The sequence below is a fragment of the Girardinichthys multiradiatus genome, chromosome Y (genome assembly GCF_021462225.1).
Source record: "Girardinichthys multiradiatus isolate DD_20200921_A chromosome Y, DD_fGirMul_XY1, whole genome shotgun sequence".
NCBI classification, from domain to species: Eukaryota; Metazoa; Chordata; class Actinopteri; order Cyprinodontiformes; family Goodeidae; genus Girardinichthys; species Girardinichthys multiradiatus.
In genome coordinates, this window is record NC_061818.1 from 28,598,524 (window position 1) to 28,626,223 (window position 27,700).

At 40.6% G+C, this 27,700-nt stretch overlaps 1 protein-coding gene across 3 annotated transcripts in view; it reads left to right on the forward strand.

Moving 5' to 3' along the window:
• LOC124864860 (cAMP-specific 3',5'-cyclic phosphodiesterase 4A-like) overlaps positions 1 to 27,700 on the forward strand; it is a 49,642-nt gene that overhangs the window by 21,050 nt on the left and 892 nt on the right. The window contains exons 1-14 of one of the 3 annotated variants that reach the window (XM_047359803.1): positions 10,260 to 10,792; positions 12,421 to 12,606; positions 13,752 to 13,788; positions 13,944 to 14,014; positions 14,763 to 14,812; positions 18,891 to 19,003; positions 23,860 to 23,953; positions 24,039 to 24,202; positions 24,525 to 24,623; positions 25,280 to 25,444; positions 25,559 to 25,658; positions 26,008 to 26,162; positions 26,274 to 26,396; positions 27,374 to 27,556. In XM_047359803.1, the coding sequence (XP_047215759.1) occupies positions 10,596 to 10,792; positions 12,421 to 12,606; positions 13,752 to 13,788; positions 13,944 to 14,014; positions 14,763 to 14,812; positions 18,891 to 19,003; positions 23,860 to 23,953; positions 24,039 to 24,202; positions 24,525 to 24,623; positions 25,280 to 25,444; positions 25,559 to 25,658; positions 26,008 to 26,162; positions 26,274 to 26,396; positions 27,374 to 27,556 (1,737 nt within the window). In that variant the 5' untranslated portion in view covers positions 10,260 to 10,595. Of the gene's footprint in view, positions 1 to 10,259; positions 10,793 to 12,420; positions 12,607 to 13,751; positions 13,789 to 13,943; positions 14,015 to 14,762; positions 14,813 to 18,890; positions 19,004 to 20,245; positions 21,806 to 23,859; positions 23,954 to 24,038; positions 24,203 to 24,524; positions 24,624 to 25,279; positions 25,445 to 25,558; positions 25,659 to 26,007; positions 26,163 to 26,273; positions 26,397 to 27,373; positions 27,557 to 27,700 lie in introns of those variants that run through there. The other 2 variants (XM_047359802.1, XM_047359804.1) reach the window with 2 other exon arrangements.

Here is a 27,700-nt window from a genome sequence, read left to right on the forward strand (position 1 = left end):
CACCTAAGGGCAATTTAGAGTGACCAATTAACCTAACAGGCATGTCTTTGGACTGTGGGAGGAAGCCAGAGTACCCAGTGAGAACCCATGCATGCACGAGGAGAACATGCAAACTCCATGCAGAAAGACCCCCGGTCAGAATCGAACCCAGGACCTTCTTGCTGCAAGGCAACAGTGCTACCAACTGTGCCACCGTGCAGCCGTTATGTAAACATATGTGACTTAATACGCTCGTCCGTGTTGTGTAAGCAGTTATTAATCCTGCAGCTCACATTCTTTTTGTTTGTTATATAAGAACCAAAATTTAATCTCAAATGTGGCCCTACCGGCAAAATCTATTGTTATTTATGTCAGCTTTCAATATTGTCTTGCTAATGTACTAACACGTCAAAACATTTTATACTTAGTAAAACAATGTTTCACTAGAGTAATACAACATTAAACAATAAATCACTCTATACCTCCTTGGTACAAAATATTGCTTGTTGTGAAAGCAACCTTTGCAACACAGCTCCCCCCCCCCCCCCCCTGTTTTCAAGTGCGTTTCTGAAAAGTTTCCCTTTTTCAAGTGCTACAAAGCAAATTCCCCTAGTCCTTCAACTTGGAAAAATAATTTTTGGGGATTTCACTCATTTTCATTTACGTGTTAACACTCATCAGCTACGGGTTGCATAGTAGGTCATTTCAAAAAGGTACAACTCAACAGAGTTGAAAGTTGAGGTAACAGAACAATTTGGTCTGCACCTGAGAGAGACTCCTGAAAGCTTCCAGGAGTTCAGAGATCTGCTGATGTGAAGTGACGGATGCCTCTGGTGGGTTTTGAGGAAGACAGAGTAGAAGACAAAAACAGCAAAGCCCAGATTCCTTGAATGAGTGAAAACATTGTGCTAAGAGCAACGTGAGTGAGCCACCAGGAATCCTGATGGAATTTATTTATTACAGTGATCTTTAAAAAGGCATGGCTGTGGCTGTGCTTTCAGCGTGTAGAAGTCAAAGCTCATTACCTTGCCCAGTGTATCCCATGAACTAAATCCCTTTCCTGTGGCATTTGTCTGGTGTATGATAGCAGCCAATCCCTCTGGGTTCTTCCTGAAAGGCATGTGTTTTGCATTTTCACAGCCTATGCCCAGCTCTGTTTGGCAGACCAAAGCAAGGTTGGTTATCCTGTGGGCAGGATAATCTGCTGTAATCTATCGCTCTGTGATCTGGCCGCAGCACAACGAGGGGCTGGACGAGTGGTAGAGGCCATGGGTGGGACAGCTGGGAGCCTCACAAGGGAGGGTGGAATGAGGTCATGGCCGTGACGCTGGGAAAACACTAGTTTACACTAACCACATTACCAGATATGTGCAGAATAAATATGTGCGAAAGAGTTAATTCATCGTGAGATTTACATTTTTTCACGTACAGTCCAGTTTTACAGTAACAAGAGGATCTCTTTGCGACACTGGTGACTTACAGTGAGAGCGTGGGGGAAGGGGCTGAAGTGGATCTAATTTTTCATCAGAGTTAGCATTGTTTTCTTCTATTAGCTGAGAAAATTTGAGTGACTCGTCTGAGGTTTTAATCAAACTGGGTGAAGGAAGAGGCTTTATATCTTCCAAACAATGCTTGCAGAGGAGTTTTTGAAAAAGGAGGGGAGTGTTTTTTAACCCTCATAAGTTTAATGAACATTAGGCAGCTGGGTCAAGTCACAGGACTTAATTTCATGTTGGCTATGAGATATTTTTGATTTCAATAACAAGCCCTATTTTTTGGAAAGGAAATTCAGTTTCACTAACCAAACTTGGGATTGACAACTGCCAGACCCTTAGAATTAAGAAATTAACTATATAGAACCTGTCTGACAACATGAGGTAGGCTTAAAGATCTCAAAATGCATCTCATCTTGCCACAATCTAAATTAAATTTAACAACAGATAAGAAAGAATATTATTAATATCTATTAATCTGGAAAGGGTTATAAAGCAGTTTGGGACTTCAGTGAATCACAGTGAGAGACATCAGTGATAAATCTTCCCAGGAGAAGCTAGCCTATCAAAATTACTTCAAGAGCACATCAACAACTCCTCCAGGAGGTCACAAAAATGAAAGCACTGCCTACTTCACCCTCCTCAGATAAGGTCAGTGTACATGATTCAACAATAAGAAAGAATTTCGACAAAATGACATCCATGGGACAGCGGCAAGGGGAAAATCATTGCTGAGGAAAAACCACCACAGAAGCTCTTCTCAAATTTGACAAAAAATATCTTAATGAAGACTTTGGGGAAAAATTTTCTGTGGACTGATGAGACAAAAGTGGAATTTTTTTGTCCATTTTAGGTTGTTCATGCAATGTGTGCTGGGAAGTATTGCTAAAAGGATGGCTGTGTAACACATAATTTGATGCGCTTAATGAGCGTTCAGCAGCCCGGGCAAAATAAGTCACAAGAGTCAAATTCATGGTTATTATGAGATGTTTTGAATTTTGATAACAAGACAATTGTTCTCGCAGCATAAGTGGTGATAAAAGATTAATAGATTCCAATAAATTCTGGGATTTTAGAGCAGCTGCTGACCAACTTATTAGCAGTCTTCCCACGGCTCTGTCCAACTGTTTACTTCCGTTCTTTTTGTGCCATGTTTTTCCTTCTCCCCATGCATGTCAAAGCATTATTTCATCCACGCTCTGTGAGGCCATGGTGGCCAGATGCCTTCTCTTTACCCATGTGGAGAGGCGCCAGCATTCCCCTTAGAGCTTCTACTCTGTGTGCATCCTACTGTAAATGTTGGCATTAAAATGTAAGCAGGCGCGAGCGTGGCTCTGTCTCCTGTGTGTGCCCAAGAAGCACAAAGGGGAAGCTGAGGCAAGTGGACACGGCAAGCCCGATTTAGACGTGTCATTTGAGATGTGTCAGTTATTGGTGTGCTGCCCTGAAAGCGTCCCCTAGCTTACAGCAACGCATAATAAAAATGTACTAATGTACTCTAAAGTCGTGCAGATGACTGGAACATGGCAACAGAGTACAGCTGTGATTATATGGTCAACTTATAAAAGGAGCGTACTTTCCCAATTTGCAAGTCCTCTCTCCTCTTCGCTTCCCCTGCCCTCAGTGCCTCCCCCACAGTGGTAGCAATCAGCCAGGTGCTAAATGCCAGGGTGAGGCATAGCTCATGGGAGGGTGGGGGCTGAAATTGCACGTGGAAATAAGCATCTGTGCTTGCTTGGCAGTGTAGGAAGCGGGGGAAGGAAATAACTGTCATTCTGCACTGAGACTTACACTATGGATTCTGTGTGTGTTTGTTCTGTGGGAAAAACCACAGGATGGGCTCAGGCAGGTTAATCATTAACTTAGTGAACTGAGAGGATTGACAGAAAAGAAAACAGCAGGTTGGGACTTGGTGTCCATTTTTATATATAGTTAAGTGAAAGAGGGCTGGCTCATTCCTTTAAAGGGACCTGATTAGCGGCAGCGAACAGGGAGAGGCAGAGACAGGAGAGCTGACACCAGCCAGACGGTTGGGAATTAGCTGATCTGGTGGCCCTGCCCTTGCCAGGGGCTTCTCATTGCTGGTAGTTAATGAATAATCAATGGCAAGAAAGGGTCAGTGGAGGGGATGTATGTAAATCTCCTCTACACTCTCATATAGACTTAATGGTTTAATTTAACTAATCGCTGTATTGACTCAGGGCTCCAAAGCCCTTTGAAGCCTGCTGTATTAATGACATGGAATCAGGCTCTCGCTTTTGTTACAGAAATGTGTGCTGAGAGGGGACTAAATGAGCAGCCGCTGCTGTTGTCGCTGCTGCTGCACAGTCCAATTTTCCCTGGCTTATTCTGCATATAAGAACTCTGTGTGAGAAAATACACAGGGGTAATTTAATAATCAAACTAAATTCTACCTCCATAGAAGGCACCCTCAGCCAAGACATAATACACCGTGATGTAACAGTGTTAGCGCACATGCAGTAAATGAACTTTACATTTTCCGAGTCAGTGGCTGCATCTCTCAGTCATGCAAAAGAAGCCATATTATCCATTATCACAAAGCTGTCTCTAGTGTGCGTCAGAGATGCATTTCAGGTAGCATGGCAACATGGGAGACGGCAGCTTTGAAAGTGTTTTTCTTCAACCAGAAAGAGACAGTTTGTTATCTTTCACAAGAAGTCTGTCTATTGGCATAAAATTTCACATCCCTGTGAAACTTGTAAATATCTTGTCATTGTCCATGGCAATACACTCCAGGGAAATTTATATATTGAAATCAACCTATGGAGAGTGGATCTGCCTCGCAAAAATATTCACAGCGCTTGAACCATTTCACATTTAAACCTGTCATAATGTATTTTACTGGTATTATATGTGATCAACACACACAAACAAGTAGTTGTGTGGTAGAAGTAAAAATATACATGTTTTTCAACATTTGTTTGAAAAGGGAGGCATGCATTTGTGTTCAGCTACCTTTACTGTCAAACCCGTGAATAAAATCCAGTCCACCTGTAATTTAACACAGCTAATTTGTGAAGGCCTCAGAAGTTTGTTAGAGAACATTGGTGAACAAACAGCATCTTGAAGACAAAGAAGCACATCAGATAGGGCATGGGTAAAGTTGTGGAAAAGTTAAAAGCAGGATTAGGGTGCAAAACAGTGTCCCAAGATTTTAACATCACAAAAAGCACCCTTCAACTCCTAATCTAAAAAAATTAAAGAGTATGGCACAACGGTAAATCTGACAGGTTTGACAAGAAGAGCATTATTCAAAGAAGCAACCAAGATACCCATGGTAACTCTGGAGAAGCTGCAGAGATCCAGAGCTCTGGTTCAAGAAGCTGTTTAATCATGCAATCCGTTAATCATTTATAGAGCACATTTTAAAGCAAAATCTATTTAAACTGATAGTTCTACAAGCAAATTAGAAACAATGCAGCACAATATGACAGGCATAGTCCTAGGCAGATTTAACTTGAACTGGAAGGCTGTTCCAGACCTTTAGAGCTGCAACCAAAAAGTATCTGTCCTGTTTGGGATTTAGCTTGGAACTAGGAATGTGTAAAAAAAAAGTTGGTTTGACAGTCTAAATGTTGTGGCAAATGTTAATGAATAAAGGATCTGTAAGGTTGCTGTGATAAAAAACAATGCAAAAGACTTGAAACTGGGGTAGGGGTTCACCTTCCCTACAGGACAGCTACCATAAACTTACAGCCAAAGCGACAGGTGAATGGTTTAGATCAAACCATATTCAAGTGCAAGCCTTGAAGAATGCTATTCACAGAAACTCTTTGTACTTTTTTTATTGCACTGGTGGTTCTCACACAAATTGTGCCCTGGGTGATCCTCTCCTTCTGCAAATCGCTAGCCAACTGAAAAGCAAGAAATGATCTGAGATTTTGGGAAAGGACACAATGCAATGCAGTCCTGCAAAAAGCATGCAGCAAGCAGGGGATGCCTACTCAGCACAACGCCAACTCCCCACTGATGGCACATGCATAAAAGTTATAGAAAACCTGACAGACAAGCAATATTTTATTATCTGGTGCTCATGTATCTCTACTGCCATCCTGACTTAAAGCTATAATCGCTGCAGAGAAGGGTTTTTCATAATTTTCCTTCCTTTTCTTACATTTATGTGCTAGTTTGTGTTGGTGTATTCCATAAAACCCTAATACAATAGTTTGAGGTTTGTGGTTTTACCATGACAAAATGCGAAACAGTGCTTTTGCAAGGCATTATATGTGTGAGTTCATGCATTAACACTGTAGAGTTGTGGGCGCACCTCTGAGAAACACTGAGGAATGTTTTTGCCACAGTATTTCTGTGTGTGCGCATACAGGGGTGTGCATGAGTCATTTTCAGAGGTTTCATGAGTTAACATTGAACGGGGACTCTGTATTTAGCAGCAGATAGAATAATTGTCTCTTTATTAACTCTCCAGGGATTACAATAGTAACTGTCGACTGAATCAGAATTCTTGACATTTTTTAAGTCTGTTATTGAAAGACATTGTTCAATCAGACTTTGTGTAAGGCCCATTTTATCTTTGACTTTCCAAGATGAGCTCCATCGTCCATCCTCAGTGTGTCATATACTGGTCCTTCTCAAAATATTAGCATATTGTGATAAAGTTCATTATTTTCCATAATGTCATGATGAAAATTTAACATTCATATATTTTAGATTCATTGCACACTAACTGAAATATTTCAGGTCTTTTATTGTCTTAATACGGATGATTTTGGCATACAGCTCATGAAAACCCAAAATTCCTATCTCACAAAATTAGCATATTTCATCCGACCAATAAAAGAAAAGTGTTTTTAATACAAAAAACGTCAACCTTCAAATAATCATGTACAGTTATGCACTCAATACTTGGTCGGGAATCCTTTTGCAGAAATGACTGCTTCAATGCGGCGTGGCATGGAGGCAATCAGCCTGTGGCACTGCTGAGGTCTTATGGAGGCCCAGGATGCTTCGATAGCGGCCTTTAGCTCATCCAGAGTGTTGGGTCTTGAGTCTCTCAACGTTCTCTTCACAATATCCCACAGATTCTCTATGGGGTTCAGGTCAGGAGAGTTGGCAGGCCAATTGAGCACAGTGATACCATGGTCAGTAAACCATTTACCAGTGGTTTTGGCACTGTGAGCAGGTGCCAGGTCGTGCTGAAAAATGAAATCTTCATCTCCATAAATCTTTTCAGCAGATGGAAGCATGAAGTGCTCCAAAATCTCCTGATAGCTAGCTGCATTGACCCTGCCCTTGATAAAACACAGTGGACCAACACCAGCAGCTGACACGGCACCCCAGACCATCACTGACTGTGGGTACTTGACACTGGACTTCTGGCATTTTGGCATTTCCTTCTCCCCAGTCTTCCTCCAGACTCTGGCACCTTGATTTCCGAATGACATGCAGAATTTGCTTTCATCCGAAAAAAGTACTTTGGACCACTGAGCAACAGTCCAGTGCTGCTTCTCTGTAGCCCAGGTCAGGCGCTTCTGCTGCTGTTTCTGGTTCAAAAGTGGCTTGACCTGGGGAATGCGGCACCTGTAGCCCATTTCCTGCACACGCCTGTGCACGGTGGCTCTGGATGTTTCTACTCCAGACTCAGTCCACTGCTTCCGCAGGTCCCCCGAGGTCTGGAATCAGCCCTTCTCCACAATCTTCCTCAGGGTCCGGTCACCTCTTCTCGTTGTGCAGCGTTTTCTGCAACACTTTTTCCTTCCCACAGACTTCCCACTGAGGTGCCTTGATACAGCACTCTGGGAACAGCCTATTCATTCAGAAATTTCTTTCTGTGTCTTACCCTCTTGCTTGAGGGTGTCAATAGTGGCCTTCTGGACAGCAGTCAGGTCGGCAGTCTTACCCATGATTGGGGTTTTGAGTGATGAACCAGGCTGGGAGTTTTAAAGGCCTCAGGAATCCTTTGCAGGTGTTTAGAGTTAACTCGTTGATTCAGATGATTAGGTTCATAGATTGTTTAGAGACCCTTTTAATAATATGCTAATTTTGTGAGATAGGAATTTTGGGTTTTCATGAGCTGTATGCCAAAATCATCCGTATTAAGACAATAAAAGACCTGAAATATTTCAGTTAGTGTGCAATGAATCTAAAATATATAAATGTTAAATTTTCATCATGACATTATGGAAAATAATGAACTTTATCACAATATGCTAATATTTTGGGAAGGACCTGTAAGCAAACACTGGTTACCCCCACCAAGAGAAAAAGACTCAAAAGCAAAGGTGAACTCCTGAATATGCAAGGCAGGAGGAAAGGAGGAACAGCTTGACAACGCATCTTATCTTCGCTGGGTTTATTACTGTGCTCATGCTTTATGCTGCTTGCTGAGAGGTAGAATTCCTGCAGCAGGTTTTTGTTCTGCTGGAAAAACTGTAGGAAAAGAAAAAAACAGACACTTCTCCCAAGACATTTCATTTGTGCTCTCATCTGGTTTGTGCAGAGTGTATGAAGATGTGCACAGTCAAGGGACACTAACAAAAATAACAAACAAACTCAGGCACAGTTTAAAATGTCTAATCTGTATTCCAAACACAAAGCAAATGTTTAGGCCTGCAACTGACAAAAAATTGATATTTGTATAGAGTTTTCCACCCTGATGGACAGGTATTCACAATTAGATGTACAAATGAATCAGCAAGGATTTTAATCGACTTTTATCTTGAACTCATCTGAAGCCTTTTAGGAATATCCCTAACATCTAATGCTGCATGAGAATTTTTCACATTTATAATAATTAATTTGCAAATTCAAATAAGGCTGTTTCATTTCCACAAAGTAATTACAATGTGCTGAGTTGAAAATATTTCTCTGGAGTTTGAATCATTTCTACAGTAACCCTATCTATTATTTCTGAGACATTCTTACACAACCTACCACTTTTTTGTTCTCTTCTTAAAGGAAATTGCCTCACTCACCAACATGCTGTTTCAAAATGTCATTCTAGTAGCTTATCAGGTTAATCAGGTTACTGCAGATGTATTAATCAATCCCAGCTTTTATAAAAGCAATAAATTACATCTCAAGAAAGTGAGCAGCCAGTAAACTTTGCACATACAGTGGTCAAGTAGCTGTAAGGCTTTTTTTTTCTTAGTACTGCTGCAGCTAAATGTTTTTTGGATTTTTTTTTATATACATACATATTTTTTATTTGGCAAGACAGTGCCATGAAAGTATTTGCTTTTTTGTTCACAAATGTGTATATTAGACATAGATCAATTCAAGTGAAACAAATGAGGAATTTTCAAATCATGATTTTGTTTAATAAAAAAAACTGATCCAGCAACAGGATAGGTACTGGGCAAAAATGGCAGCCACGTGAGAGGTCCAAAGTGAAAACCACTGCACCCTGCACTAAAGGATTTCATGGAAAATATTCTAGAGAAACAAACATGGAACTTTTCAGAAGGTTTGCATCCTGTTACATTTGGTGTAAAACTAACTCGTTATTTCAGGAAGAAAAAATCATCATGCTTACAGTCAAACGTGGTGGTGGTGTAATGGTCTGGGCCTGCTTTGTTTCTTCAAGAACTGATCAGCTTGTCATAATTGGTAGAAGCATTAATTGTGTTCTCTAGCAGAAAATCCTGTAAGACAATGTCTGGCCAGTTTGTGACCTCAAATGTTGTAGAACAAGGCTCTGATCCAAAGCAAATCAGCTTGTGAACCTTTGAAAAGGTACGAAAATCCCAAATAAAGGGTTTGTAATTACCTTAAACAGGTTGTTCATGCTTGACGACCCTAAGCGTGTGGCTGAATTAAAACACTTCTACAAGAAGAGTGGGCCAAAATTTCAGACGTATTGCCTGTTAATGCAAAAACTTGATAGCAGTTGTAATTGGCCCAATCAGCTCTTAGATTCATTATTTCTTTACATAGGGGCAGATTGGTTTGGATACCTTTATCCCCTTAATAAATGAAGTCATTTGAAAACTGTATTTTGCATTTATTCAGGTCATCTTTGTCTGATATTAAAATTTGTCTAATGATCTGGAACATTCTAAGTGCAACAGTAAAAACAAAGCAGAAGAACTCTTAGAGGAAGTGAACACTCTTTCACAGAACTGTATGAATAAAAAAAAAAATCCAGCTAGAGACTTTTAACCATTTATCCCCACGGTGTCATCAGTGCATTACTTGTGATTGTTCTAATGCACCATTTATGAGTGCTGTTTCAAGGTCTAAACGCCACAAACAGAGAACATTTAGGAGGCAGCGTGTCTGTTCTCATCTAAAGGCCAAATAAATGCTGTAGGTGAACAAGGCTGTTGATGTCAAAATACAGAAATGTTTTGGGGACAAATCTTGCACGCTTTTTAGTCGAGCATGTAAACATTTACACAGGGGTATGAGTCAACTCATTTTCCCCCAGAATTTTTTCTCTTCCTCTTTGGTTGTTTGTATATTCACTTCAAATCGTCGTTACACAGGCTTTGCATGCTTCTCAGTTCTAGCGCCTGTGGTCTGTTTCTATTACTGATCAGCCTTCCTGTTGGGACCTGTCAGTTGTGAGATAAGCATAGTGAGAGCACATGCTTTGCAGAAGGGAGTTTGGGGGAGGAGAAAAGCTAAAACACATCAGAGGGCAAAAGGCTGTCTTGTTCAGAAAATTAACAGATTATCACAAGTTGTGTTCGGAACACAGGCGTCTTGGGAGTTTTGAGGTTGAAAACTACATAGGACTGGATAAGTCATGGGATAGCTATCAGTTCCAGCTGCAGCGGGAGCACTCGGAGTCTGTCTGAGTTTGAAGTAATCAAAGTTTGAGTAAGTTTAATGGGCCTGAGGATCACAGAGAAGGGATATGTATGTTGATGAACTTTGCCTCCTCTGGTATCACACGCGCGGGATAGCAGGACTGAAGGGAGGACTGGGCTTTGTTGTTGAATCTTGCTGTGGAACGAGGACAGTTTGCAGCACGTACAACTAGTGCTGCAGTCATTCCTGCCTGATACGCCTGTGCGCAATAAAGAAGTGGATGCGTTGGAGAGAGGCAGCCATACAGGGAGTGAGACAGCCCTTTGTAAGTGGAGGGTTGGGGGAGTTTTCTTTAGATGGTCAGCCCCAGCAGGGCCAGAGCTGGCAGAAATGACTCAGAGGAAACTGGCGCGACAGCTGCGGTTGTGGGAGAGGTCTGAGAGTCCACCTCATGCCCCCTCAGTTCTCACCTCACCGGTGTCACCAGATGATCAATCACGTGGACACGGGCGGTGTGCTATGTTTCGCCGCTTGAAACTGAACCGCAGCATTCAGGAGCACAGATGCTCGTCTCATCGTATATGCAGGTACAGTTGTGCACCAAGGCACTTATTTTTAATGTGTCCCAGTTTTTACATGAAAGTGATTGCCCTGATCTTTGTGATCTTCTGCTTTAGTTTGGCTTGAAGTGATGCAAACATTAGTGAAATGTGAACATTTTAGACTGGATTTTTAAAATTCAGAATGCCTTCAGACAGAAAAAAATAAAAGGGAGGATTAGCACTTGTATCTTACAGAAGGTCCCCCCGGCAGACACTTTTGATGTGTTTTTCATTACAGGGGAAAACTTGTTTAATGATAACTTGATCTGTTACCATGTTTATGGAGCCCTGTGGGATGAAGGAGTGGCTCCTAATTGGCCAATTTACAAGTATGAATTCTAAAAATATCAGTCTGGGTTTTAGAAATCAAACTGAAAGGCGCTCAAAGCCTTATTTGCTTTAATAGCTTCTCAAGTTTAGGTGAAGTGAGGAGATGAGTAAATCTTGTAACAGCCCAGCAACACCCTTACTCATTCATCCATGTCATTATAACATTGAGACAAACAAACAAAAACAAAAAAATCAAATATAAGGAATTTGTTTTAATTTAAATTGAATTTCAGATGAAGAAAAAATGATATTTTAAACATTTGGTCAGATAACCTGATTTCTGTCTGCACTGTGCTGCTCAATGAACACAAGGTTTATTTCTGAGCTGCAAGATCCCATCTCTATTTAGATTTCTGAAAAGAAAAGTGGTCTGAAGGATTTTTTTGAGGCCTGGTTTCAGGGTAAAAGAGATGTGTAATTTAAAATGCGTGGCATTCCTTGTTTATATATTTGAGCTTTAGTGTGAATGGAGACCGTTAGATTGCCTTAAGTTTTGTCTCCCAAACTTAAAAATGAAGAAAGAACTGGCTTTAAAAGTTTTATTCCCTGAAACTGATGTTTGTCCTGTTTCTAATGCTGATGAAAATGTCTCTAAAAGGGAGCTTTAAAATATGAAGTACATGCCATGTTCAAATGAAGCAATTCAATGCAGAGCTCTTTATCTGTGGAATAGCATGATCCTATTGGTAGGATGTTAACTTGCATCATCTACAATGCATGCATTTGGATTCACTCCTGCATACAAAGGATAAAAAACTGGGATTCCAATCAGAGGAACATATATTCTTAGCCTTACTTGAGATTAAAAGTCTACAGGCAACCTTGTATGTGCAAGTATTCTCAATCAGTCAGTAGTTTATTTCAGACCTTTGGGCTCTGAAAGAGATCTCAACCCTCATCAAACTCCCAATCATTCACATCCTCCAAGAAGCAGGTTTAGCTACAGAGAAATGGCAGTTATTATTGCTCAGTTTGCTGACTAAAGTGATTCCTCCTGAAAAATGACTTGTCAGTAAAGTGTAATTGTCAGAGCAGTCCCATGGCAATCTGCCAGTACCACGTTAGCACAGACTAGCAATGATATTCATGGTTTCAACTCCTGTCTGCAATTTTATCTTTAAGAAAATGACAAGCACAGCAGGCTGCATAGCTGATGTGTGGGCATTCAGGGTTCCCTAAATACTATTTACTGTCACTACGTGATAAGAAGTAGCAAAACCTAAACTTTTTATGTGTATCACATGTAAAACCAAGTTTCCTTCCTGTCTTCTCTAATCCCTCAGTTTCGATTCAGAAAATGGCCCCTCACCAGGCCGCAGTCCCATGGATTCGCAGGCGAATCCTGGGTTGGTGCTCCACCCTTCTTTTCCCCAGAGCCAACGTAGGGAATCCTTCCTGTACCGCTCGGACTCAGACTACGACACATCTCCCAAAACCATGTCCCGCAACTCCTCCATCAACAGTGAGGGGTAAGAGTAAAATCATTCCTCAGTGTATAAACACACACACACACACACACACACACACACACACACACACACACATACAGTTCAAAAATGTAACCTAACATCTATTCATTCTGAATTCATTATTCATTGCTAAAAAGGTTGGCTCTTCACAGATTGCTGTAATGGAAAATTGAGCGAAAGGAAAAAGTGCAGTAGTAAAAGAAACACAACATCCAAGATTTTGAAACAAAGTTTATTCAAGAGTTTGGGGGGAAATTCACAAGGTAGACTGTGGCTAGTCAGAGCTTCAAGAGCCACCACACACGTTTTCTGGACATGGGCTAGAGCTGTCACTTATCCTGTGTTGAGCTACTCCCGAACCAAAGAAACTATAAGATCCATCTGAGCTAAGCTAAGAAGAAAAATACCCAGACTGTTATTCAGTGGTTCAAATTCCTCTTGTCAGACTAAAGTAAATTTTATTTTCATTTGGAAATCAAAGTCCCAGAGTCTGGAGAAAGTGGAGAGGCACAGAATCCAAGTTGTGTGAGGTCTGATGGAATAGGGTGCCTTGTCATCTATGTTTTGTCAAGTTCAAAATTAGCACAGCTGTCTACCAAGAAGTTTTAGAGCTCCCTGTGTTTTGTCTGCTGACAAGCTTTATAGAGATAGTGGAGATAACATGGAATTTGCCCACTCAACCAAAAGTGCCGACACCTTCTGTGATGACCATGGTATCACTCTGCTTGATTGACCAGCAATTTGGCCTGACCTGAACCCCACAGAGAATCTATGAAGTATTATCAAGAAGATGAGAAACACCAGACCCAAAAATTGCAGAAGACCCAAAGGCCGCAGTCAAACAACCTGGTCTCCGTTAACTAGGTCGCTCGCTTCCATGCCAAGAAGCAATGATTCACCCATTCAAGTAGCCCTGACTAAACATTTATAATATATACTTCCTAGTACATGGACATACGTCTTAGCTGCCCCACATTTCTGTATTAAAACTTATTTTGTGCAGAATGATTCTGTAAACGCGTTTCACTAATTGAACTCTAATTTATTCAGCTACACCTGTGTATAAACACTAATATGAGTGAGCACCACAGCGGCCCTGAACACTCACATTTATCTCATTCTCTACTCTCCTTTTTGTCCGCCAGACACACCGAAGACATGATTGTTACCCCCTTTGCTCAGGTATGTTCACTTGTATTTATATGCTTATTTTCTACAGTGTTGCTAAAAACGGTGGAAAAATAGAACTGTGAACTTATCCCCCCTGTCAATTCTGCTCCTTCTCTCCCCTCCTCTTCTTCCTTCTTTCCCTCCTACGCTGTCCATCCATCCCCCAGGTGTTGGCCAGCCTACGAACTGTAAGAAACAACTTCACCATCCTCGCCAATGTCACAACACCCACTAACAAGTCAGTATCATGCTGTCGAACACCCCTTCCCCACACTTGTGCTCGTCACGACTGCCTGCTTAGTTTGTAGTTGTTGTGCATATGCAAATTACTTAATTCCCTCGCTTCCGTTTGGAAACACTTTACCCATCATGATTAACTGGTTTATGAGTCTCAGACAATGCTCAGGCAAAATTGTATCTGCATCATTTGGCATTTTTCCAGTTAACTGACTGAGGGCTGAGTGCACAGAGCTGTGTGCCTCAGATGTATGTCCGTAACTCTTTGCCCAGACGATGGAAACTAAAATTATTCTCTCTTCTAAAGCAGTAGACAGAGGGAGCTCGATCTGGCAGGCTTTTAGCACCACGTCAATATGATATATAGAGCAATGTAGCACAGAATCATCAGCATCTTTAATTACACTGTGCTGCACATTGAAAAGCCTCTCAAAGAACACATTTATAAAAGAATGAAGGCAAGAGTCGGGGTTTGTCATTGAATAGTTTAATTGCAATTTAAAAATATGCATAAAAGCTGTGATGTTCAGGATTAGTACTGCTTTGGATGATTTAGATATAGACAATAAGCTATCTTTTTGTCATAAATCTTTGAACATTAGGGATATCAAAACAAATATTTCCATCATTTGTCTCAAAAAAGCCCTTTGTTGCCTGATACTATAATGTTGATAGTAATGTATTTTTACGCCACAAGGGGGCAGCAATGTTTTATTCATTCTCTTATATTACCATGTGTTCGTTCACAGGAGGTCACCAGTGACAAGCCAACCCACTGTTCCCCAAGCTACACTCTCTGGTATGCTGTCAGCTAATTAAGACGTATAGTCCAAGGGGTTTTCTTTTAACAACACACTAAGGCTCCACACTCCAAAAAAAACATAATGTTGGATCCGTCATACAACACTGTCTGCATCACTGAAAACACATTTTAGAACAATAACAACAACAATAAGAAGAAGAATAATAAGAATAATACTATGTTAGATTATAAAATACATCTGAATGTTTTCTAAATGTTTTATTAAAAATTACAACACCCTTTCTGTCAGTTTTTTATTTATGATTTTTTTTGTTTCTGAGTAAAACAGAATTTTGTGATCTAATACTTACATTTCGCAAGACATTAAAGATTTAACTTTTAATACTTGAGCAGTAAATGTGATAAACAGATCAATATTTATTTCTTTATTCAATTATTTCTATTTTGGGAAAATCTTGTAAACTCGAGCAGGTGGTAATGAGAAATGTCACCAGCCATCAGATTGTTCAGATCAAATTTTTTATGAGTTATCCGACATGAAATTGTTAAGAAATTCAAAGATATGTGAATTTAAAATCTATGCTACAATACCATTCTTGCAGGGTTAAAAACATCTCAAGTGACCCTCCATTTTAACATTCCAATTTTGCCAATGTCAGAATTAGAAAGCATTTATGCTGCACATTGTAAATAATTGTTTATGCTGATTTAAAGCTGATTTAAAGGCCTGACAGCCGACATATAAAGACTATTTTCAGAAAGATAATAAGTATCTTTAAGTCTTAGAAGTGTTGTTGTGTGTTATGAAACCATGCAAATGGCTACCCTCGCCTTACCTTTAAGTGTTACCCTAAATATACTCATCATTTGCACAATTTTTTGTTTTCATTGTGAGCTTTTATTGATTTATTAAAGCTGTTCATTTCCCACAGTAAAAGGAGTATACAGTGCACAACTTAAATCATCATTTTATACACTGCTCAAACACATAAAAGGAACACTTTGAGAACACATCAGATATCAAATTGGTAAAATAAAATCATGCTGGATATCAAAACGGATGTGGAATAGGTAATGTGGTAATAAAACAATTATGCCACGTCATTTAATGAAAAAGATCAACTTACAGAGGGCTTAATCCGAAGTCACCAAGAAATTGAAACTGAAAAACTGAGGCTGCAGGCTAGTCCAATTTGCTGAAATGTCATTGCAGCAACTCAAAACGGTACTCAGTAGTTTGTTTGGCCCTTACATGCTTGTGTGCATGCCTGGCAACGCTGAGGCATGCTCCTTTTGAGATAATGGAGCGTGGTGACCAGTCAATGGTATCAATTCCTTCATCCTCCAGGAACTGCCTGCATTCTCTTGTTATATGAGGCCGGGCATTATCATGCACCAGGAGGAACCCAGGACCCACTGCACCAGCAGCGGGTCTAACAATGGGTCTATGGATTTCATCCAGATACCTAATGGCAGTCAGGGCGCCATCATGTATCTTGCACAGGTCTGTGCATCCCTTCATGGAGATGACTCCCCAGACACTGATCCACCACCAAATCGATCATGCTGAACAATGTTGCAGGCAGCATAACTTTCACTGCAGCTTCTCCAGACCCTTTCATGTCTATCACATGAGCTCAGAGTGAACCTGCTCTCATCTATGCAAAGAACAGGGTGCCAGTGCTGAACCAATTCCAGTGTTCGCTGGCAGAAGTCAGTCGAGCTCCAGAGTGCCAGGCAGCGTTCACAAGGCTTACTAGAGGACGTTGGGCCATGAAGTCTGTTCTCATGGTTTGGTCAGAGACAGTCACACCAGTGGCCTGCTGGAGGTCACTTTGTAGGGATCTGGGAGTAGTCGTTGAGTTCCTCCTTGTACAGAGGAGCAGACACCGGTAATGCTGATGGGTTGAGGACCTCTTACAGCCCTGACCAGCTCTCCTGGGAAAACTGCCTATCTCCTGAGATCTTTTCCATGTTCTTGAGACTGTGACAGTGCAAACCTTCGGTGTAATGATACGCAGTGATGTGCCATCCTGGTGGAGTTGGACTATCTGTGCTCTTCTCTAGGGTCCAGGTATCGCCTCATGCTACCAGTAGTGACACTGACCCTGGTCAAATGCAAAGCTACTGAAAAGCAGTCAAAACAATTTGGAGGGAAGAATGTCAGTGGCCTCCACCTGCCAAACCATTCCAGTTTTATGGGTTGTCTCAATGTTTCCCCTTAAGTGCACCTGTTGTTAATTTCATTAACACCAAAACAGCTAGCACTGATTATGAACCGTTTCCACTACTTAACTGACCAGATCGATATTCCAGAAGTTTAACTGACTTGATATTATACTTTGCTTAAAAGGTCTTTCTTTATTTTTTTAGCAGTGTAATAGCCAATTTCACCTCAATGACATCAACATGCTTCTGGCACAATTGTGGCTGGATATCTGAACACCTGCTTTGGCGGAATTGGTAGTTTGTTAAAATTGTTTGGCTGGTACAGACCTGACATTTAGTCTATACACTTTCAACAGGGTTCAGAATCTTCTTATTAATGTTTATTTCAAAGCCAGTTCTGATGTTTGTTTGGGACCTTTTCCATGTTGGAACATCTAATGGTGTCCATGTTTCAGATAACTCACTTTGGATTTGATGTTTACTGGCACATACCTGACTTTTAAGTATAACCCACAAATTTTATTTAGGGTTGGGGTTAGTGCTTTGGAAAGACCATTCCAGAGGCTTCATTTAGCCTGCTTTATTTATTATAAAACCGTCAATTTTTTGGAATACATTTTGGTGCATTTGGTATTGTCTTGTTTTGAGCTGAAAGTTACATTTTTCCATCCAGCTTATCCAATGTATCAATAAAGCTGGCACTGAAACAAGCCCATAGCAGAATGCTATTTCAGCCATGCTTAACAGTTTTTTTCACGTATGCTTCTTGTCATTGTAGTCAAATACCTACATTTGATCTCTTTCCTCTAGTGCCTCATTTCTCCAAAAGGCATTTGGCTCGGAAACAGTGACAATGGTGTTCCACCAGTGGTGTTTGATAAGACTGAGCCAATTTCCTTCTGTGTACTTATGTGCAATTACTTGATCGGATGATTTTAGAATCTGAAATTGTTTAGAAATGGCTCCAGAAGACATTTTCATCTTGTGTAAATCCACAGTTCTGCTTCTTAGATCTTGACACAGTTTTTTGCTCTCAAAGTTGTTAAAACTAACAAACAACTGATGACAGAGAAGAGAAACTATCAGCTAAACTCCATCATGACCAGATGTTAGGCCACGGTGTTGTCTAATTAGAAGACATTCAGGAGTTGTTAAGCATTGCCTGCAGAAAGATTTCGGTGATTTCATGTATGCATGTGAAACAAGCAAATGTATCTTTTATATATGTGTGTATATTAATATATGCATAGATAAATCTGATTCTATATATTTTTGAGCCTGTGTGGATTAGAGAAAAATAAGTATAAGCTCATGCACCTAATTCTTGTTTTTACATTGAACTTGCTTGTTGTGTTATTCTTGTATCAGGGAAAAGAACAAATAAATCAATGGGAACCTGGTATATATTTGACATGTATGCCAGTGAAGAGTGTGTGTAATCCCCTGAACTATAGGTGTGACAACTGATACATTTAGTCACAATTCAGTGATGCAGACGTTTGTTTTTAAACTCACAATTTAACACAGAGAATGGCCTCTTTGTATCAATGAAAAAAATTAGATTACAAGCATAAACAACTGATTAAACTGTTTATAAGGAAAAGCTGGGTGAGACTCACTGGAGTAAAATTCACAGGAGTAATATATTAAGTTAATAAGTTGAAATATATCTGAACTAAAGTTTGCTGTGGTTTTCTGGTGTTTAGAAATATATGGTTTTATTTAAACATGTTTTACTACAAACAGTAGAAGATAAGTATGGATTTCTTTGAAACACATTTTCAAAGTAACACAACATCAGAGGCCCTACACTTCAGCTCCTAAACTTTAAAAGACTCTAAGCATTAAACTAAAGAAATTATTTGAAACCATCAGTTTTGCATCAGTTCTTCACCTTATGTTGGTTTAAATTATTTCTAAGAATATGTGTGGATTTGTCTCTCAGAGGAGACTTACCAGCAAATGGCTCGGGAGACTCTGGAGGAGTTGGACTGGTGTCTGGACCAGCTGGAGACCATTCAGACCCACCGCTCAGTCAGTGAGATGGCTTCCAACAAGGTGGGCAGCTATTGACACACAAACATGCTAACCGGCAATGGCTTAGTATGATATAATAAACACCGATGTTCTTTTTACATTGTCCAAATTGGCAGTTGCCCAGGGAACAATTAGAAAGAGGGGCGCCGAATCACTAGGTAAAAAACGTATCTCTCAAATCCACCTTAAACAACTTTTCTATTGCTTTTATGAATGTGCAGTCAATGGGAGATGGTGCAGCCCTGTGTTGATTGGGTCCTTTCTGTTTATCGCTGAGTATATGAGGACTAGGTTATGTGATTTGTGTGGAACTGCTCAAGATTTTATTATAAACCAAAATCTCAGATGACTTCCAGCATTTTTGATTATAAGAAGGAGTTCCCCCTGGGAAACGCCACTGATAATAACATATACACTGACTGAATTCCCTAATACCTGTCACATAAAACCTTGACAAATAATTCATTAAACTGCTTAGAAATCCTACAAGCCTGCTTATTGTCCTAAGAGCAATACAACAAAAAAAAAACAAAAAACAACACTTTTCCCTAATTTATTTTCAGTCCGGCCATGATTTGTCAACAAATAGTATATATGGACTATAATGTAATTTATGGTTGGGGATGTTAAAGAGTTGTTGCATAGAAGCAAGAAGTGCAAATGTGTTACCCTAGATATCAGATGGTTGCAATTTGTACACTCACATGAATGTGAGACTGTAGAGAGGCTTCTTAAGGATGCATATAGTTGTATTTCCAGGTGCACAGGGACAGAAAGGGAATGAGAGAGGGAGAGGATGGGATGGTCTGTGGGTGGGAGGACATGACAGGGAGGGGGGAGAGTGGTCCTGATGCTGATGTCTGCTGTAACCTTGGTTGCTATCTAACTGCAGCATGGTCTGCCCTTTCCTTTTAGTCATTGGCTTGTCACTCGGACCACAAGACATGTGGTTTAGACAAGAACCAATGAAAGATAGACAATGCTCCTTTAACAGTGCTCTGTCTTAAAGAGACAGTGGCAGGGACCTTGTTTTATCCCAGAAACTGTCCTCGTCAGTGTCAGTATTAATAAATTAAATGTTTAATTTATTATCATATATCCAGCTTGTACTGAAAGAACTGAAGGAAGAAAAGTTCAGATTGGTGATTTGCCTGTGCATGTACAATGTGGAAAGCCTCCAGGGACACAATTTCTGTGGATTTGATGCAGTGCTTCAGCAGAAACGAGCAACACAAATCCTCAATGCTATGCCAACATGGAGGTGCACACATGACTATTGCCTCTCTGTCTCTCACTCTTACTCACACTGTTGTTCACACACATATTTGACAGACATACATGCACATGCGCACTCAGCCTCTGAAGGGAGGCAGCTGCAGACACACAAATACACACATGCACGCGCCTGCAGCCACTGCCTGATTAGCTTGCAAGGGCTGTCTACAGCATCCAGGGTAATGGCGAAAGAGGCAGAGCACTGTAAGACGATCGGCAACCTAAAGCAGCAGGATTAGACCTCTGGAATTCTGGGCCAGTTGAGGCAAGGACTGACTTGGAGCAGAGGACTGGGTTGCGTTGCCATCGGGAGGCGAGCTGATTGCCTGTGCACAGGCAGTGTGCTTTTGAGATTTGGAGAGGCGACTCAGACGGGCTGTTGCACCGGCAGGACTGGTCTGGGCCTTTGGATCTGTACCATTGGGGAGGGGCAGGCGACACAAGGAAAAGGAGACTGTTTTTCCCAGACCACAGAATTGGTGTGATTCTTCCGCGGATCGTCTGCTTGGAGGCCTGCCTGCTTGCGTTCCTCTCAGATTCTTTCAGTCTGTCCCTATCTCATTCCCTGTGTTCTTGTTTTTCTCTAGTTTTTATCTGCATCCCCCTCATTGCACCCAACTCCTTTCCCAATGCTCCTGCTGTCATCCCTGTTCCCTTCCCCTCCATTATTTGACATTACAAACATCCTTCTCTCTATTTTTCTCATCTCTGCCATCTAAGTCTTTTTGTTACTGTTTGTCAAGAGAATCAGCTCTTGCAGTATTACCTTTGTTTACGTCTCTCCCGAATAAACACATCTTCTCAATTAACTCATCTCTGTGTCCTTCAGACGGTCTTGCATTTCCCTATCTTTCACTCCATCCTTACTCAGTCAGCCCTCATCCACCTTTCATCCTGTGGTGACTATAGATTTGGGTCAGCCAGCTCAGGAAATGGGATAAGATGTAGTCTTCACAGCAGCCAGATCCAGGGGGGTGTCCTGGTCTGCCCAACAGGGGGACCCTCATCTCCGGAGCACACTGAAGCTGGAGCCTGACTCAGGACTGGGTGCCCTGCATTGGAGTACTGGATGTAGAGAAGGAAAATCTGCACAGGCTGCCCCTACCCTCCACCCCTTCCTCCCTTCCCCATTTTGGGGCAGACGCCGCTCTGGAGTGTCCCGGTTTGACTGGCTGTGGCCTCTCCCCACCAACACTGACAATGCCCTCATGCCACTGGGGCACCTGTCATGCCCCTGGCCCACTTCACTATCGCACCTCATACCTGTGCCATAGGCCCAAACCCCCAGGTTCCCTCAACATGGGTGTGGTAGAGGCCATCGACCCAGTGTCATCTCAGTGCCCCTCGCCTGTGCCAGGGGGCTACAGGCTGCCCCGTTCCTCCAGCTACAGTCCTCTGCAGGGGAGGCCAGGGGCAGAGCTGGACCTTGATGCAGCTGATGGAGGTGTGAGGGAGGAAGGTGGGACAGCGGCCGAACGCAGGACCCCCCTAGTGGACCTGTTCTGCGAGACCTGCTCAAGGCCCTGGCTCATTGGTTGGTGGGACCAGGTAGGGAAAGGCTAAAACAGCCAGAGTGTAAACAAAGTCTGGAAACTGCAGTGTGGATGCTGTGGGCACTTTTTTCTCTACTGTTATGCATTTAACAAACTCTATTTTAGCATGTTTGCTTGATTCATCAGTGGAATTTGCAGTTCTATGTAGCAAGAAAGTACAACAAAACTTATATTTATTTGTAGAACATTTGAAGGCCTGCGAGTGATTTTGTAAGAAACATCAACATATACACTTGTAATTATGTTCCTGTACAAATTACATACGTGAATCTACTGAGGATGAGAGGATAGGATATCTCTCTTCAGAGAGATATCCTATCTGCTGTTTCTGCACAGCAGATGTAAAAACATTATCCTCCTTGGCCTTTGCACCTTTATACCTGGTTTACAGCTCTGTCCACTAAGGAAAGTAATAAACATTTTTAAATTGAGCATGAACTTTATGATATATCTTTGTTTCAGCTTTATCCAATGTCTGCAATTTGTAACCTCCACACCTGTCTCCTGCATCCATGTCATTCCCTCCTGGTGTTGTGAAGTTGGTGTCCATACATACTCTATAGAAAGGAGCATTTTGTCAGTAATGGTCACCATTCTTGCCTCAAGACTTTTGCATAAAAATGTAAAAAAAATCTTTAACTTTGATTATGTTGTATTTAGAGCTGGTGTAGTATCCTGTCATAGTGCTGCTCATTCATTCTGTTTGGTTTTTTCTGTGTTAGTGAATAAGTAAAAGTATTTCCTTTTGCTACTTTGTGTTTTATCTGAATTATGTTTAACAGAACCACATTCTGAACCTGTTGTGACTGTTAGAGAGGGTATACCCTTCACATATGCAGGTGCCCACAGTCATATCTGTAAATGTTTTGCATATTTATCTCATTAGTGAGTGTCAAATGAATTGTTTTTTGTCCTGGTGCTTGGACTTGCACTGTAGAAGTGTCGGCTGGCAGTTATGACTCAGCATTACAGCATTAGGGAAGGAAAGAACGGGAGACTAAGAGGGTGGTTGGTGGGTGGGGTGACTTGGGCTGAGCCTGTTGCCTAATTGTGCCACTGAGCAACAACTTTCCAGGCAACTGAGGATTGATTTTGCTTTACTGCTAGCAGGGTTTGCTGTAACCTATTTGCTTATGAGGAGTTGCAGGTTATATAGAACATACAAGGAAAAAGGAAGGAAGTGCGAAGGAAAAAGGGAATGCCACTGAAACATGAGTCATGTGTGCAAAATGCAACCAAGGCAAGGCAGATCCTAGAACAGAGAAAGGCTTTGGAGGTTGGAGAGCAGGAACAGAGCTTTAGTTTTCTCAGAAGGGAGGAAGGAGTGCAAATGGACAACAGAGAGATCTGGACAAAAAGAAAGGAAGACGAGAGAATGTTGACCTTGGTAAAGGTCAGAGACACCTGCTGACTCCCTCAGATTGTCACCCGAACAGCCACCGTTCTCACATCAAGCTGAAGGACTGACTGTGAGGAAGCAGTTGCTAAGGCAACTGCTCCGGTTGCCATGGAGATCATTTTGTATGAAAGATCAGTCAGTAGGAAGCAGACTGAGAGATCTGTCCAAATCACACAGTGCCCTCTCTTGACTCGTTTAATCTGGAGCCATTAAACCTAGAGCTGGGTGTAGTAATTGTCTACAGAAATAAACCATTACGTAAAATCAAGAAGAACATTGAGGAAGAGTGTTTGATTCTCTGTATGTATTCACTTTTGTGTCTGGGACCTACAGACAGTGTCTAACACTGCAGATGTACAAAGAACAATATGTATAAAAATGGCACATAGCTGCGATACATCACTCAAGTCGGTGTGTTAAACAGCTTGTTCTCAAGTGAGAGAAAGGAGGACGGATGATTCGTAATAGATTTTCTCACCCTATAATACATCAGTTGGATAATTTAACTTGTATTGAAGCCTTTTTTGGGCATGTTTCACTGCAGATGCAATCTAAAACAAAGTGTTAAAACGTGCACCAATCTTCATCACCAGAATTTCATGTTGCACTAAATCTACAAACTCACTCACTTCTGTTTGTTCTCCCCTCAGTTCAAGAGGATGTTGAACAGGGAGCTGTCCCATTTGTCAGAGATGAGTCGCTCAGGGAACCAAGTGTCAGAATACATCTCCACTACCTTTCTAGGTACAACAAACATGCCATCCCTTTGTTATTAAACTCGTTAAAGTTGAGGTCATCAGGCTGAACCTTGTCTTGTGATATTTTTCAGATAAGCAAAACGAAGTGGAAATCCCATCTCCAACTCTGAGGGAGAGAGAGAAGCCCATGTGTCACATCAGTGGTGTGAAGAAGCTCACGCACAGTTCCAGCCTTTCCAACCCCACTTTGCCTCGGTTTGGCGTGAAGACAGAGCATGAGGAAGCTTTAGCCAGGGTGAACAAACTGAGAAGCAGCACAAGAGATCACGCAAAAAAGCAGGAACCACTTTCTAAGCAAACACATTTCTAAACACATTTATCTAACTACCATGCTATCTGACAGTGTTTAGTTTGATTTCACAGATTAAACATATTGTATTTTGTTATCTATCAAGTGTCTTTTAAAGTGATATTTTAATTTATTGCATTTGGGAAGAAAAAGCAACACACAGCTGCACATAGGATTGGTTATAATCTGGGGGTGTAAACTAAATAACTGATGCCCACATGATTGTGTGGAATTGATTGCTAAAGCTGTCTGTTGTCTGTACCTTCAGGAACTGGACGACTTGAACAAGTGGGGCCTTAATATCTTTCATGTGGCAGAGTTCTCCAATAATCGACCCCTAAGCTGCATCATGTTTGCCATCTTCCAGGTGAGAAAAAAACCTTCACACAAACCTAAACAATAAATTAGTCAACAAAATTAAAGGAGTGTTCTGGGACATTTGCATGAGCATGCAACAACTACAAAGTAAGGGCTAATCTTTAATGAAAACCAGACTTTTGTTCTTTCTTATGCTGAATTCAACTTTAATTTTGCTTACATTTGCTGCTGGATTAGATTTGGGAGTAAAAACAACTAGTAACTTTAGGCAACATAAATAAATTCATTTTTATATGAAAAACAGTTGTTTTTATGCTGATTTAAAAACTTATACTACCTTGCAAGTATTCATGCCCCTTGAGCATTTACACATTTCATCCTAAAACCACAAACGTTAATGTAATGTGATTGACCAACAAAGAATAGAATAGAATATTTCTTATCAGTTACACACTAATTGATGTTAGTTTATTAAACAAACACCAAAAAAAATAGAGTTAAACTTGTGGTTGTAATATAACAAATGTGTTAAAAATCAGAAGATATGAATTCCTTGAGCCAATGGTTTGCTAACTTTTTGTCAGGTGGTTCTAATTTTGTCTTGTTTGAATTAAGACATTTTTACATTTTGGAATTTTTCAAAATTTACAATAAGCGTGGATTATATAATGTAAATATTATCCCTATTGTCTCTCCCTGCTGCAGGAAAGAGATCTACTGAAGACCTTTCGGATCCCTGTCGATACTTTTGTCACATATGTGATGACCCTGGAGGACCATTATCATGCCAATGTCGCCTACCACAACAGCCTTCACGCTGCTGATGTCACTCAGTCCACCCATGTACTGCTATCCACGCCAGCTCTAGATGTAAAAATCTCAATTGGAACATAATCCCTAACAAAAGAACATGACAAATATTGAAAACAGAGCAAAGTGCTTGCCTAAAACGATTGTTGTTCCTCTTTTATTTCTCCCCGACAGGCTGTATTTACAGACCTAGAAATATTGGCAACTTTATTCGCTGCTGCCATTCATGATGTAGACCATCCAGGAGTGTCCAACCAATTCCTCATAAACACAAGTGAGTTAGAATGAGAGTAATAAAGAGAAATGCACAAATTTCCATCAATTATGTAAAAAAAGCATAAGAAAAATTATGAACATTTGCCTTACATAATTGATTTTACAGATGGTATCATGATTACTATTAAACCATGAACAATCAATTCAAAAACAACCAAAACTCTACACTTAATGAGGCGTTGTTGTTATTTCGTTTATCCAAAGCCTTTTTATAAATAATAATATCTTCATCCCAAGGATTCTATAGTAAATAGCTGTATTTAGGCCAACTGGAAACAGTGCTGTCCTTCAGTGTTGCAGTCATACTGGTGAGATGTTGCATTTACTATATTTATTTCCCTCTCCAGACTCAGAACTGGCCCTGATGTATAATGATGAGTCTGTTTTGGAGAACCACCACCTGGCTGTGGGCTTTAAGCTGCTCCATGAGGAGAATTGTGACATCTTCCAAAACCTTACCAAAAGGCAGAGACAGAGCCTGAGGAAACTTGTGATTGATATGGTGCGTAGCTAATAAAATATCACAAAGAAAACTTTTCTCACTTGTAACATTCTTTAAAAAATCTATAGATTTCTAGAATTTCCCTTATATTAAAATGCCCTTTGTCACCAGGTTTTGGCTACAGACATGTCCAAACACATGAGTTTGCTGGCAGACCTCAAGACCATGGTGGAAACCAAGAAAGTGACAAGTTCTGGAGTTCTAATGCTCGACCACTACACCGACAGAATACAGGTAGTTTTTTAAGTTTTCAACAGTGGCCATTTAGTTTATGTTCTTAACTTCAGAGTTTCCTACATAGAAATAAACATGATGAATTACTCAGGAATTTAAAGATAATACACTCTACTTTTATAACCAGACGTGTTTTAAAATTGTCAGTAAAAATCTGCGATTACAGCTGCAACATAAATGGTGGAAAAATTGTCTTTTCAGCTAAGAAATATGTTGATCCCATTAACCTTTGAGTGAAATCCTTTGACTTGTTTCAATGCAACATATAAAAGTAGAACAGTCTTGTACTTTAATTAACTTTCTGAGATTTCCATTATTAGAACAAGAATAAAGAATTGTCCAAGCATGTATCCATGTTACACTGTAAAACCAGAAAAAGGAGGTGTAGGAACTTTATTACAAGATTGAGATGTTGCAGAGAAATAAAGAAGAGACCTTAAAAGAGATCATCATAAAGCGTCAACATTTTGCAATTTAAAATGCAATTTTTCAGATGATTATATACGATAATATTAACTGTACATAAATCGCTTGCTGTGACCAGATTAAACACAAAATACAATTTTAAAATGATGAGTTGATTTATTAAGGGAAATAAGCTACTCAAACAAACCCAGTCATATGTGTAAATGTAACTACTGCCCACCTTTGTGATAGTAACTGCAATCAAGTGTTTGCAATAACTGGCAACGACACTGTTGCATCGCTGTGTAGGTATTTTGGCCCACTTCACAAAGTTTATTTTAATTAACCCACATTGGAGGGTTTATGAACATGAAGGGCAATGGCAACTGGATTTACTGTTAAATACTTTGACTGGACCAATCCATAATCTTTGTTTTTGAATCAATTATGCTTTCCCCAATTACAGCATGCTGTTGTAGCTTTTATTCTCTTATGATTAAAAGCAAAAACATAAAAATTTTGCAAGGGTGAACAAACTGTATAATAATGGGTGTTGTTTTACGTTTACACAGGTGCTGAGGAACATGGTGCACTGTGCAGACCTGAGCAATCCTACAAAGCCTCTGTGTGTATATCGGCAATGGACGGAGAGAATCATGGAGGAGTTCTTCAGACAGGGAGACAAGGAGAGGGAGCGGGGCATGGAGATCAGTCCCATGTGCGATAAACACACCGCATCTGTGGAAAAAAGTCAGGTAAATTATTAGCAGTGGAGCACAAACACATGAATGAATGGCAAACAGCTGGATTGCTGTTAATCCTGCAGGTGGAATGATAACCACAGAGCAGAGGCTGATCTTTTAGCTCTCATCACAGCAGTTGCCCACCTACATTTTTAA